Here is a 14,512-nt window from a genome sequence, read left to right as displayed (position 1 = left end):
TTTGGGGGTTTATGTACACTTCTGTACTTAATATTTGAGATTTTAGCTTGTGGGTCTTAATCATGTGTCAGATACCTTCCAATTTCCAAAAGCTGATAGTGCAAGTTTGTTTTGATTGCTTTCTTTTTCAACATTAATTTCTACCAGTGTAGACTTTTAATAGCAGGCATAAGGTGATCATACTTGTACCTCTTTAAGAAGTTTCTTTATGAAAAAGAAGTCTCTTTATGAAAGTTTTGCCTTGTAACAATAACACAATGTAATCTGAGCTGTGTTTTTTGTGTGTACTAGTTTAGTTCTACTGAAACCAAGCAACAGATTGGACATGATGGGGAATTCTGTTTGTGTTTCTACCTCATTCATAGTTAATGGAAGCTATGTGTTAGTGCTGTGAAAGTAATTATAGCATGTTAATTTGATAATATAATTCTAGCAAAGTTGCAATATTTGATTTTGAAGAAAGTAATTTTATTCTTCTTGGCTGGCATTTCATCAATTTAATGTAAATTTCCAATTTCTACTTTATCTAGCTGTTTAAAAGCTATTCGGGTGCTCCAGAAGAATGGTCATGTCCCAAGTGATCCTGCTCTCTTCAAGTCATATGCAGAATATGGGCACTTCATAGATGTCCGAATAGCAGCACTGGAGGCTGTCGTTGATTACACAAAAGGTACTTTTTGTCAAGTATTTTGGCACTTTGTAACACATGTGATATAGTAGAAAGGTGTAATACCTCATTAATAATAGGTTGAAATAGTGTGCGCCAGAAAAGCTTGTGTGATGACAGATATGTTGGTAAAAAGCTAAGATTTCTCAAATTTGTCAAATGCAAGTTTTATGAAACTAGCAAATGCAAGTTTTATGAAGATGTGATGAGCATTGTTTCTCAGTGTTTGAATCAGCTACCTAAGTTTTGAAATAATGAATAGACAGCACAGTGAGTAGTGGTAAGGGATTTTGGTAATTTCTTTTTAACACTTCATTTTCTGTAGTTTTGATTCAGTTGAGTTCAGCCATAATTGCTGGTCAGAGTTCTTGGTTTTGCTTTTTTGCATGCATCTTATGGTTGTGTTTTGAAAACTCAGATTATTGGCTGGTTCTGGTTTGCCATTTATTACACACAGCTTATGTTTGTGAGATATTTCCATTCTTCTAGTATTGTCCTTATTGTAGTTGACTGTTACAGGTCCTTGAAAAAATACTGGGTAGTTTTCTTAAATACCATTTGAAGTTCAGATTCAATCCTGACAGATTTGCTGGTGATGGTTAAAAACTACATAATGATTTCATTTTCAGGGCAGTGGAAAGTTTCTTTTGCTTTTTATGTTAATAATTGTTTTCTCTTTTTTTATGAGGGCTTTATTACTTTGATCTTAATGCTGTCATTCTGTCCAAAGATTTCTCAAACTAGATAGGCAGTGGGAGGTGTTAAGGCAATTGTAGTCTTTGAGTGAATGCATCTGGCATTGAGGCATATGCTTACAGATTGAATCCAGACTGTTATACCGAAAAACTGCTAACTTCAAGAGAGGCTGTGCACTGAGTGTCAAGTCTCAGGCTCAATCCTCAGTCTTGTAATTCACCACACATTCTGTATCCATAACCCACTGCACATACACTGTTTGATGACTCTGTGAATGGTACCCAGCTAGAATTCAGAACTCTGCTGGTGCTGTGCATCTCTGTTAGGCTACTTGCGTTGTTCCTCCCTTCACAGAGTGTTAGTGGAAAGATTGCTGGAGAATGGAAAGCTTACTCATCAGCTTGCTTCATTTATAATCTCCTCACTAATTCATCCCACCTTTTGGAAAGAAAAACTGATAGAAATAATGTTTTCTCATTAAATTCTTGACCTTTCATGGATGGTGTTTATATTTAATAATTAACTTGGACAGGAAAGTGTTTGTACTGCAAAGTAATACAGTGCAACTTTAAAACAGATGATCAAATGAGTTGCTGTGTAAGATAGGATAAATTGCTTGAAATAGTCTAAAGGAAAGTAAAATTTGAATGGTAAAAAGTAGTAGAAGGATTATTTGAAGAAATTAGTGATTAAGTTGAACATAATTTCTGACTGAGCTCACTGTGAGATCTGGAATTTATGGATTAGTGTATTACTGTACCTAACTGACTTGCCCCTTGCCAAAGGCTTTTTTCTCTGATGCAGAGGTAGCAGATGCAAATATCTATCTGCTATAAAGTCGCTACAGTTCACAACACAGCCTACTGGCTAACTGGTCATTATATCATTTCTCAGGTACAGCCTTCCAGTACTAACCACATGAACTTCTGCTGTTAGACTGCAAGTCTTTGATGAAGGAATAAATCTGAAAGCTTAGTGTGCTGACTGACTTCCTCAGCTACCCATATACAAGTTAGCAGCGCTTGTCTCACTGAGCCTAAACCTGGCTTTGGAAGGAGAAATGATTTGCTGTCTATTGCCAAGAGGTCTGATTCTCATTGTTCCTGGCTACCTGGTTTCCAGTTCGTCCTGGCTGTAAACCAGCAGCTATCAAATGCCTCTTGCTTGTGCCAAAGCTGGCGTTTTAGCAGTTCTTGTAAAGGAAGCTGACAGATTTTGTAATTTCCATAAAAAGGAAAGTCTGTATTTTCTGGGGCACTGTGGAACTCCCATGTTTTTCTATCAGCTCTCAGGGTAGGAATAGCACTGCCCTTTTTTAAAAGTTACTTCAAAAGAAATAATCTCTCCATGGAACTGAATAAGTTGTTTTCTTTGCCTTTAATAGTAAGTCTTTTTTTGAGACATGGTAACTCTGTAAAATGTTTGAGGCAGCATATAAGGACTTGGACAGTTGATCTAAACTGGCTCAAAGTGAACAGGGCTTATTAACTTTTTGAAGTTCACTTCTGAAAGTTGTATGACTATTAGTAGCTATATGTATACAACAAAGCAGTTGCATGTTTAGAAGAGGTAGCAACAAACTGTTCTAAAGTGTCATGAATGTTTAGGGTCTCAGAGATGTTTTGCGGTAAGTGAGAATTGGTAGAATCATAGAATAGTTAGGGTTGGAAAGGACCTTAAGATCATCTAGTTCCAACCCCCCTGCCATGGGCAGGGACACCTCAAACTAAACCATGCCACCTAAGGCCTCATTCAACCTGGCCTTGAACACCACCAAGGATGGAGCATTCACAACCTCCCTGGGCAACCCATTCCAGTGCCTCACCACCCTCACAGTAAAGAATTTCTTCCTTATATCCAATCTAAACTTCCCCTGTTTAAGTTTGAACCTGTTACCCCTTGTCCTGTCACTACAGTCCCTGATGAAGAGTCCCTCCCCAGCATCCTTGTAGGCCCCCTTCAGATACTGGAAGGCTGCTCTGAGGTCTCCACGCAGCCTTCTCTTCTGCAGGCTGAACAGCCCCAACTTTCTCAGCCTGTCTTCATACGGGAGGTGCTCCAGTCCCCTGATCATCCTCGTGGCCCTCCTCTGGACTAGTTCCAACAGTTCCATGTCCCTTTTATGTTGAGGACACCAGAACTGCACACAATACTCCAAGTGAGGATGCACCATCTCTTGTAATCTGAAAAATGTCAAGAGGATTTTTACTTCAGAAAGCAATCACTTGTTTTTATGTCTACCAGAAGTATGAAAATCCACACATCTTTCTTTTCTCACAGCCTTCTCCTAGACAAACTGGCAAGACAAAGACAGGATGGGTGGTCTGTGAGCTGGGTAGGAAATTGGGTCATGGGCTGCACTCAGGGGATGGCGATAAATGGTCTTTGCTCAGGCTGGCAGCCTGTCACAAGTGGGGTCCCCAAGGGAACATCTTCATAAATGATCTGGACAATGATATTGAAAGCAGCCTCACCAAGCTTGCTGAGGGCACTGAACTGTTTGGTGAGGTGGACACGTCAGGAGAGAGAGCCATCTTATAAAAGGACACAGACAGGCTGGAAGAGTGGGCAAGCAAGAACTGTATGAAGAACAAAGACAAGTGCAAGGTGCTGCACCTGGGACAACAGAACCAAAGAGCCCAGCACAGGCTGAGATTTATGTGGCTGGGAAGCAGCAACATTGAAGGAGACCTGTGGGTCCTGGTGGACAACCAGCACACTGTGGCAATGAAGGCAAATCGGATCCTGGGCTGCAGCCACAGAGGATTAGCAGCAGAGATAGAGATGTGATCATCCTGCTCTCCTCACCTGTTTGCACCTGGAGTACTGTGTCCTATTCTGGCCACCACAATTCAAGGAAGATGTGGGCAGACTGGAACAGCCCAAAGGAGGGCCACAAAGATAATGAGAGGGCTGGACAACCTGCTCTGTGAGGGAAGACTTTGAAGGTCTTTTATCCCTAGAGAAGAGAAGGCTTATGGGGAACTCCCCACAATACTCCAGTTCTTAAAGGGCAGCTACAGAGGATGGAGGCTTAATCTTCACAAGGAGCCATATGGAGAGGATAAAGTGCAACAGGTAAAAGTTGCACCAGGAAAGGTTTCATGTTGATACAAGAAAGAAATTTTTACAGTGAGAACAATCATGCAGTGGCACAACCTCCCCAGAGACGTGGTGGAGTCTCCATCACTGGAGGTTTTCAAGATGCAGTTGGACAAAGGTGCTTGATAATCCTGTCCCTTTCCTGTGAAAGGTTGGACTAGATGATCTTTTGAGGTCCCTTCAAGCCTGGGCTGTTGTATGGTTCTGCGATTCTTCTGGCTAATAAGATTGGTTCTGCCCAAGAGCAGGTTTAATTTGTCATTGCTCCCCAAAATGTTTTGTAGTTGCTTCATAAACTTGAAGAGCAGGTTAAATGCATTGATAGCAAAGCTTTGGAAGTCTCTCAGGCCTCATTTACACTATAAGGCAAATAGCAGGAGAGACTTACTTTATTTCAAGCAGAAATAACGTTAAAAAGCAAAGATTTCCCCCTTTCCTTTAACCACAAATATGGTGTTTCTTGGTTCTGTCATCCAATATTGTCAGCTTAAAGGTTTCATTTTCTAATCAAAAAACATTTCAAAATCCCTTTTGTTAGCAGTCAAAATAATCACAGCTTGCTTATGATTGTGACTCATAATACTATATACAATATACAATAATATTTTTCTTACACACAAAAAAACTTTTATATGCTGTATTCTAGCTGCCTTTTATCCCAAAGAAGGGAGCTGCCAGTAAAACTAGCTGTGTATGGACTTGAGCACAGGCAGTCACTAATCCCTTAAATTTATGTCCTAGGCATGACTTCTCAAAAACTTCTTTGATTTTTAAGTCAAATCTGAGATCATGGCATCATCCAGAATGGTGTAGCTGTGGTCTAAGTGGTGCAGAACGTGAGCTAATACATTCTGCATTTGAACAGGGTTTGTGTAATTGGTGTTGCTGATAGCCTGTGTTGGTTCCTGTTTGGCAGTAGTACTTGGACAATCAAAGGAATTTTTTAATCTAATTTAAATTTTAAACAAGCTGATTTTGTTTCTAACAGTGACAGGTAGCAATTTTCTAGAAGCGTGTGCTGATAGGTTTCAAAATCCATTTGAATTGCAAAGTATACTGATTTAAAAAACTAAGGAAGGCTACTGAGAGGAGTTTGCTTCAGTTTTGTGTAAGCCCTCTAGTTGTCCTCTTTCTTTCCTATTTATAGATAATAATCTTTCACAGATTCCTATGCATGAGAATTTTAGGTTCTCTGTTACCTATGGAAAATAGGATGCTGATGCTTTTGCTAGTTGAAATGATATATGGATGTGTTCATTTTAGGCAGCACACAATATCAACATGATAATTTACTCTGTGATCTCAATCAACACTCTGGAGCTGCAGTTACCTGCTGATAGTCACGTTGGTGGTTGTCAAACAACTGAGGCATGAAGGGGTTTTGTGCATGTTTCTATTCCGGTGTAAACCACTTTTTACTTGAATTTGCAATATAATTAATTAAATTCCTCTTTAGTTGCAGTGATTCAAGCTGTTTGTGTTCAAATTCAGAAACCTGTGATTGTCTTGATCAAAATCCTTCCAGTTTATGCATATTTATAGGCATTTTATTTTCTTTTTCTTTGCAGTTGATAGGAGCTATGAAGAACTACAGTGGTTACTTACTATGGTTCAGAATGATCCTGTACCCTACATAAGGTTAGTGAGTTAATAAAGAGCCAGTATTTTTACTAACGCTGGAACAGCTAAGTAAATTCTTGGCCTGGAATCGCTAGAACAGATCAAATGCTGAACTGCTTAATACTTCTTCACAAAACAGTTTTTTTCTTCTTGTTATATAAATTGAAACGTTTTGATGTTTCAACAGTTCACACCTCAGAAACTAATATACTCTTTTCTTACTCTCCATTATATTACTTTTCTTCTTTATGTTCAGCTCCTGTGGTGTAAGTCTGAAGTTAGAGGTTGCTTCCGGATCATAAATAGATCGGATGTTGCATGTAGCAAAAAGACTTTGTGATACTTAGAAAAGACAAAGGCTGAGGCATAGTGCACACAGTGTTTTGCCAGCAAAAAGTGTAAAGCAATTGTTAGACTGTAGATGGGGTGAAAGGATAACATGTGAAAATGTGGTGTAATTTCTAGGATTGCTTGTTCCAGCTTTGTTTTCACCAATCAGCAGATATTTTAGCACATTCATTATAAAACTTTGAACACAGGCGTTCATGATAATTGTTTTTGCCCTGACACTTTCTTCTTATGGCCACCATTAAAATACTGAGTTTCAAAGATAAATAGTATTACTTTTACTCTCTCTCTATAGGTGATTTTTTGCAAAGGTCGTAGCTGCAAGATTGTTCTGTGTTTTATTTGTCATTTTTGTTGATGGAAGTAAGGACATTTGCACTCATTAGAGGAAGTTTAGCTTTGGTCTAGGAAGGAGATTTAATTTTATTTGTATCTTTTTGAAGAGGAGTTTAAATTTTTAATTGAGTGCAATGTGTAAGCCTCCTCCAAATGAAAGAAAAAAGAAATATATCTGTAGTACTTTTCTTGTTCCAAGTCATAAGACAGCAAAATGAAAACTTGGCTATACAGGGAAAATACTGAAAATAAGAAGTAATGGGACAAATAATTATTCATAAAATGTTTTCGAGGCCAAGTTTAAAGAAAAAGTGGGGAAAAATGTATCTACTTTCAGTGTGTAAATACTGTAAGCAAACATGTAAGTGTAGAATCTCTATACACCAGCATAACTTCAGAGGTGAGAGTGCTCCTTTCCAGAAAAATGTAAAAGTCACTGGCTTTGGTCCCGATGTTTCGCATCAGTCAGAAACACTTAAAGTTGCTTAAAAATTCTTTGGTGTCATTATGTAGGGGGTTTATTTGCCAGACTTGTTCCTTCTTTGTAATTATAAAGTCAGTGTGCAAAAAAATTGTTACTAAAGAGAAGAGCATAATGTAGGCTACAGTTTGTACCTAACTGTTAAAAATAATGTTTAATAAGTCCTGCTGCTTTGCACCTTGGTTTTTATCTTTAACTTTTATTATTTGCTTATATTTGCTTATGAGTAAATCTGAGTCTATACATATTGTGGACAGAAGGAAGAGCTACAAGCATAAAACATTGGTTAAAATTTTTGAAGAAATCCTGTATCGAATAAGGGTCCTGTGTTGAATAAGCTTGTAAGAACATGGCAAACTGAACAGACTTTGTATTCTTAGTGTATTCATTTGGATAAAGATGTTGTCTTTTTCTTTCAGGCATAAGATTCTGGATATGCTGACTAAGAATCCACCTTTTACCAAGAACATGGAGTCCCCTTTATGTAACGAAGCTTTGGTAGATCAACTTTGGAAACTGATGAATTCAGGTTGGTTTTTATTTCTTGGTTGGTTGGTTGTTTTGTTGCCTTTTTGTTGTAAGGTTTTTCCAAATAAGCATTAAAGACTTGTTTCAGAATATGCTAAGAGCTCTCTTAGTTTCAATAGTTAAAACTGAAAATTCAGTCTCAGAGGTTCAATATCATGTAGATACCTCCAGAACTGTCTCAGTGACACAGGGTACCAAACCTTGGTTTTCATTCTTTTGTCTACTACTGTAGCATGCTTTGATATACTTTGGCATAGAATGATTCTTTGACCCAGATGTTCAAAGCAAATGTTTCCTCAAATGATGGTGTCTCTGTTACCTTTTGCTTTATAATTTGCTTTAAATTAGATAGTCTCTCTTTGTCCTCTTTTACTAAACTCAGAATATGAGAGGGTAATGTTTGTATAGGTAATTTAAATGAGATTTTTAGAAGCATATTATAAATTTAAGGCTCAATTTGCTTTGTGTGATTAGGAAAGATCCTAATGAGAGAAGGGCTTGAATCTTTACCATTGACCTGTTTTTCATTACTAAAGCAGTTTTATCCAGTACTGACAAACTGCCCTTTAACATCTGGCACATAACTACATAGATTACATGTAAATGTTTATATAGCTTTTTTAGGTCATTGAAGGCTATCTATTCTCCGTGTACCATTATTTTTAGTGTTCAGAAGTTTACAGATACACTCCAGGGATTGAAGTGGAGAGACTACCACCAGTAGTTCAGTTTCATAGGATTTGCCAAGTGTCAGACACAGAAAAGAAACAATTTTGGTGTTCCCATCAGTTTGTTTTTCCTTTTTCTTGAGAGAAGAGTGTGTGTAGTGTTTCTTATAACCATTACCTCTTTTTGCAAGTAACAAATAGGGTATACATTCTTATTATGATTCATGGGCCTTTAAGTACTTAAATTTCTATGCATCAAGATGACATAATGTTTCAATTTATTTTCTGTAAGGGATAACTGTAGCATTCCAGGGTGCCTTGAAAAAATGTTTGTTAATGTGAGACAAGTTAGTAGCCAGGTTTAAAGCTGCACGATCCTAGAATCATGAGTTGCTTTCATTTAACATAAGCACATGCAATGGAAAGCAGACTGATTGATTTATATAATCTGTTTTTTTCTTTTTCCTTCTGTGTTAATCTGCAGTAAGTGGATAATGCTCACAAGTTCCAAAGATTGCAGAGCAAGTCTGCAACCAATTTTATTTAAGCTTAGGAGAGAGATACTGAGTGGGAGTTCATCTTATCATTGAAAGATGTACTGGTTTAAGAAGTTGAGTCAATTATTTGTTGTTGAAATATTAGAATAGGTTTTAAATTAATATTTGTGAATATGTCATTCTCTAGAGAGTATTTTAATGTTAGAAATGTCCAGATCAATGTTCATGGTGCTTTCACTTTTAACTGAGTTAAGTGTACGTACAGCTAAGCTCACTTAAAACACTACTTAGCCCCATGAAACTTTGTATTTACGGAATAGACCTTGTAATATTATTTTATGCTAAGTCTTGCACAGCCACATTAACATGGCATTGGCACATCTGTGTCTTGTTTACTAGATAGAGTTCTGTTCCTGCTGTGGAACAATATGTTCAATAAACTTTCAATCAGTCAAGAGCTGGGCTGAGTTAACACCAGAATCACTGTATTTGCAGCGTTGCACCAGATGTAAGATGTCTTTGTGTTGTGATTGGTGCCAAACGTGCTTTGACCATTTGTGTATGAAGATAACAAAAGCAGTACATAGTTTACAGTGAAAAATAAAATCAGTGAAGCATTACTTTGTGCAGTAAGAATCCATATCTCCAGTATGAATCTACATTAAACTGTTGAGTACCCAGTGAAGTGCATAACATAGTAGTGACTTCAGAAAGCATGTTTATGCATTGCTGGTTTGTATTCTTTATTAGTGCAGTTTCCAGAAGGTCACACTTAAGGCTACTACTGTATTTCCCCCCATGGCAGGGGGGTTGGAACTAGATGATCTTAAGGTCCTTTCCAACCCTAACTATTCTATGATTCTATGATTTCATGGAATACACAGGCAAGTGTGACCAAATCCATTGATGCTGAAAGCCATTTTGGTAACAAAATACTCTATTTAATTGCCCAATAGTAAAACTTCAAGTGAAACTTAAAATTCATGTGGGTATTTTCCTTGTAGTTTTCATTATGTTAGTGTAGCACTTAGTTTCCCACTCTTGTTCTGCAAACATGTTTAGGTTACAACCCAAACAACTTAGAGCCTTCCTTTTAAACATGTTGTGGCAGCTGAGTTTGAGTCAATAAGAGGCAGGAATATTGAGGAAAGTGTATCTTAAGCACAGAAAATGTCATACTCTGGTGGATCCAGATCACTTAAACCCCTTTATTTAGGGGAGAGGAGAAGATACTGTCTCTGTATTAACAATAATCTCTTTTGGATTTTAGGAACTTCACATGACTGGAGATTACGATGTGGTGCTGTGGATCTCTATTTCACACTCTTTGGCCTCAGTAGACCTTCTTGTTTACCATTACCAGAGCTTGGTCTTGTTCTTAATCTGAAAGAAAAGAAGGCTGTACTTAATCCAACGATTATCCCTGAATCAGTTGTAAATAATCAGGAACCTGTGAATAGTACTAACAATCACGGACAGTCAGTAGGATTTCAGAACACCGTAAGCACAAACCATCTGCATACATCCCATTCAGCTGGCTCCGAGTCTTTGCCTTGCTTGCTGGTTTAATTTTGTATTGTGTTCAAGCTTCTCACCCTTTAGCTAAGCTGCCTTTATACCTTGTTACTGTTTATTCCTTCCACTTGAAAAGCTGGCATATACCACAGCATTTTAACTGTTTTGCATAGCATATGCAAGCTTTTACTTGTTTTTTTCTAGTCTCATTATTTCTGTTCTTTATAAAACTTAACTTTTTCTATACTGCTTGTGAGACATGAAGCAATTCACAGAAATGTTTGATGCTGTGATGAAAACTTTTTTATTAGACTAAGAATATTGGTTAAGGGCAAGTTATGCAATTTTCCAAAACAAACACTTTTATCAAAAAATTTATTACATCTTAAAATAGATATACCTCTTTTTAAACAACATTAAGAAACGTGAGAGTTGGAACTTTACCACATCTTCAGTGAACTCAAATCGGGACTATTTAGTACTGTGCTCTGAAGGATTTGTAACAACTTCTGAAAAATCATATACATTAAGGTTCATATCTTTCTGGTTGTGGAGACTTCAGTCCTAACACAGAAACCATTGCATAGTTAAAAAATAGATGTTATGAGCTTATTCAAGTCTTGCTTTTCTTACAAATAACTGCCACTGCTGCAAGACCAAGTCTTTTTGTTGGACAGATTTAATCATGAGAGGAAAAACTCAACAGACATGCAAATAATGAGATTCAAGAACTACATTTGATTGAAACTGCTTCTGAGTAAATCCTGAAAGAGAATGTGAACATGTGGTCAGCATGTTCGAAAATCTTTCCACCCTTCTGAATGGGATGGTTTACTGTTACGTTCAGGCACATGGTTGATTTCTGTATCGTTTATATTCAGAAGTATACCGAGCATGTCAATTATCACAGTACCTTGCAGGCCAATTCCAGTAGGGGGAGAAAATTATAATGGAGTCAAACATCATTAGAGCTATCCTACATATTTACACAATTTATAATAAGTCCCAATTTGCTGCTAATAAACATCAGAATTAACTAGCAGTAGACATTTTGTTGGCAGATTTTTAGGCTTCAGTTCAGTGAGCATCCAAACTTTTTTTGCAGCCTATCTCAATAAAAAAATTTACTTGTAAGTCTTCTTCTTCCTGTACTGCCCTCTTTTGTGATAGCAGAGTGTTGCTGCATAGTGAGCTGGATCAGGGCAGGATCTGGTTGAAAAATATCTTTTTTTATGAGCAGACAGTTCCTGCTGGTTCAGTTTCTTGGTCCAGTTCGTCATGTAGTTAGACAAATACTTGTGGCAGCCCAGGACAGAAATCTGTGAGGAAGAGGAGGCTGCTTCTTTTAGTAGCAGTACGCTAGTGTGAAAATGCCGCATTAGTATAAGCCTCAATTCATACTTCATTCCTTGTATCTTTTCCTATGCCTTATCTCCATTCTCTTACCCCTTACTTTAAGATTACCATTTTCCATATAACTCCCCCAGAATTCAGGGAACTGATTTTCCTTGTTAAAAAAATCAAACTAGAAGCATAAATCAAAGATTGCCTCTCACGTAGCCAAAGTTTATCCAGAAGTGATTCACAACAGTTGTGTGTTGGATTAAATAATAGGGTTGAAAAAAGGGAAATACATATTTGAAGGAAAATAAATTAACATGATAGAATACATCAGATTAACTAGATTCTTTAAAGCAGACTCTATATGCTGAGAGCATAAACATGTTAAAATCAGTACCGGTAGACTTGTGGCACTGAATTTGCTGAAGATGGTAAATGTCACCCATTTTATAAAATTGACTTATAATCGTTCAGGGCAAATTTGTGGGACTTTTGTGTGCCCTTTGTAGGATAGAGGAAAGAGCAGTTCAGTGGAGCAGCTTATGCTCTTGAGAGTCTATGATACAGCTTTTATCTAGTTTTTAGTGGGCTCTTAATTATGTTTGCTTCTGTGGTATTTTTCCTTCTATATTTTGTGTATTGGGCTTGTTGTAACACCTATCTCCTGTTTTACTGACTATATGTGGAACTTAGTAGACTCTCCTGCTATTTTTATATTCCTTTGACCCTGTTTTTGTGGACAGTCTAGGCAGTAATTTACAAAACAGTTTAACTTTTTAATAATATTGTTGTGAAATCAAAAAAAACCCAACCCAAGTTGCAAGTGCTTGTTATGATTTGTATTCAACAGAGTAAGCATTAGCTTTTAAAGCTAACTAAAAGAACTAAAAAGTAACTAAATCCCATGTGTAAATCAGAGGCTATCACAGTTTTTCAACTATGATTTGGACTGAGGAGAGTCTGCGAGGCACAGAATTATAGAAAGGCTATTCAGAGGCAGCAAATGTTGTTGCGCACCAACAGTACCATGATTGTGAGAAGGAACAGAAAAGATGCCAATGGTAGATATGCAGAAGGAGCAGGGATAGAAGTAAAGAAAAACTATGTTTGTAGGAGAGGTTGGCACAAATCCATACAGGGTTTTAGAAAATGCTTTTACCAGAACTACAGGGAAAACTTTGTTCAAATCACCCACTTTACCCAGAAGTGTTTTCAGCTGTCAGGTCTCTTTTAGGCTGAAACATGGCTCTTGCTATCTTCTAATTTTGGTCTTTTAATGCTGCTTCAGGAGGATGATCATCTTATTAAGGAAACAGCATCCAGCATTTCTGGTCATCAGCAGGGGGTGAAGAGGAAGGCTGATATGCCACTCGGGTCTCCATTGGAGCCAGGGCAAATACTAGAGAAGAATGAAGACAGTAAAGTCAAACTCAAAATCAGAGTAAGAAATGGAAATTCAACTTGCACAATATGTAGGATATTCAGAATAACAGCAGTGGCTTCTGCTGACTTCCCTTAAAGCTGTGTTCAAACAAAAGACACATTGTGTGTATGTGTGCAGTAGTTGTTACACTTACTTTGCAAAAATCGTTTTCCATCAGATTCTTTATTGGCTGAAAAGAACTAAAATTGACAGTTAATACTCCTGTTCACACAGCTTCATGGTAAATTAGAATGAAGAAAACACACTGACCCTTTTTAATTTCACTGAATTTTTATTCCTTCACAGTGGTAGATATCACTTCCTTTCCCTCTCACCCCCAGTTTACCACACAAATAAAATATTGTAAGTTCTATTTAGTGATATTCTTGCAAGTTATTAGTATCTGCTTATTTTTTGTTTCCTGATATCTTAGTTCTCAAACTCTCAAGAAGAGGAGGAAATTGATATGGACACAGTTCATGACAGTCAAGCCTTTATTTACCATCATTTGAATATGTTGGAGAGACCATCCACACCAGGTACGAGTAAATTTATTGCCAAAATGATAGTATGAATTTTTCAACTATTTCAGTCACTTACGAGGTTTTTTTACTACTGTTTATTCATAAACATAAAGTGTTGGTAAGTGTTAGATGTTAACTGATGTCTAGGGGTAAAGGGTGCATAAGAACATTTCTCTAGCTTCCAGTATATTTATAGATAACTGTATACCTATGTATTTTCATTGTCTAAGTAAGACAAGTATGTATCATGCTTATAAAAGTGAAAAGCTCAGGAAAGAGTAAGACTACGTAAAGCTGAAATAGAACCCCATAAGCAATTGGGTTAAACTTACTTCGCTGTAGTTGTTACTTAAAAAAAATAATTTTGAAAATTAACTTTTAAAAAAATAGCAAGATTGTTAAGGTTAAAAAAAAATCTCAGAATCACTCAGTGATTTATAACAACTTCAGTATTTGAAAAACTTGCAGGCCTCAAAGATACTTAGAAGGGCTTTTCAAAGTTGAAAAGATTGCATCTATGAGTAAAATGGTTTAATTTCAAGCACTTTTACTACTTCTCTTAGTATGTTTTTTAATAAAATACTTTACAAAATAATTTCTCAAATAATAGTGTTTTTTAGAAACCTTAATGCATGCCGAACTTCATTGATGAACATGCACGTACGTTCTTACCTGCCAGTAGCAAAGAAATTCAGTGGATAGTCTTATTTTCTCAAAACATTTTAACCACACTTCTTAAGTTTAGTTCCAGAACGTGCCAGTGGTA

At 37.0% G+C, this 14,512-nt stretch overlaps 1 protein-coding gene across 3 annotated transcripts in view; it reads left to right on the top strand.

Moving 5' to 3' along the window:
- TAF2 (TATA-box binding protein associated factor 2) overlaps window positions 1-14,512 on the top strand; it is a 65,699-nt gene that overhangs the window by 39,568 nt on the left and 11,619 nt on the right. For 2 of the 3 annotated variants that reach the window (XM_080610720.1, XM_080610719.1), the window contains exons 20-25: window positions 531-670; window positions 6,034-6,103; window positions 7,670-7,779; window positions 10,214-10,443; window positions 13,088-13,240; window positions 13,656-13,761. In XM_080610720.1, coding sequence (XP_080466846.1) covers window positions 531-670; window positions 6,034-6,103; window positions 7,670-7,779; window positions 10,214-10,443; window positions 13,088-13,240; window positions 13,656-13,761 — 809 coding nt within the window. The remainder of the gene's footprint in view (window positions 1-530; window positions 671-6,033; window positions 6,104-7,669; window positions 7,780-10,213; window positions 10,444-13,087; window positions 13,241-13,655; window positions 13,762-14,512) is intronic. The other variant, XM_080610721.1, reaches the window with a different exon arrangement.

The sequence above is a fragment of the Psittacula echo genome (genome assembly GCF_963264785.1).
Source record: "Psittacula echo genome assembly, chromosome: 2".
Lineage (NCBI taxonomy): Eukaryota > Metazoa > Chordata > Aves > Psittaciformes > Psittacidae > Psittacula > Psittacula echo.
This window is presented reverse-complemented; position numbering and strand designations above follow the sequence as displayed.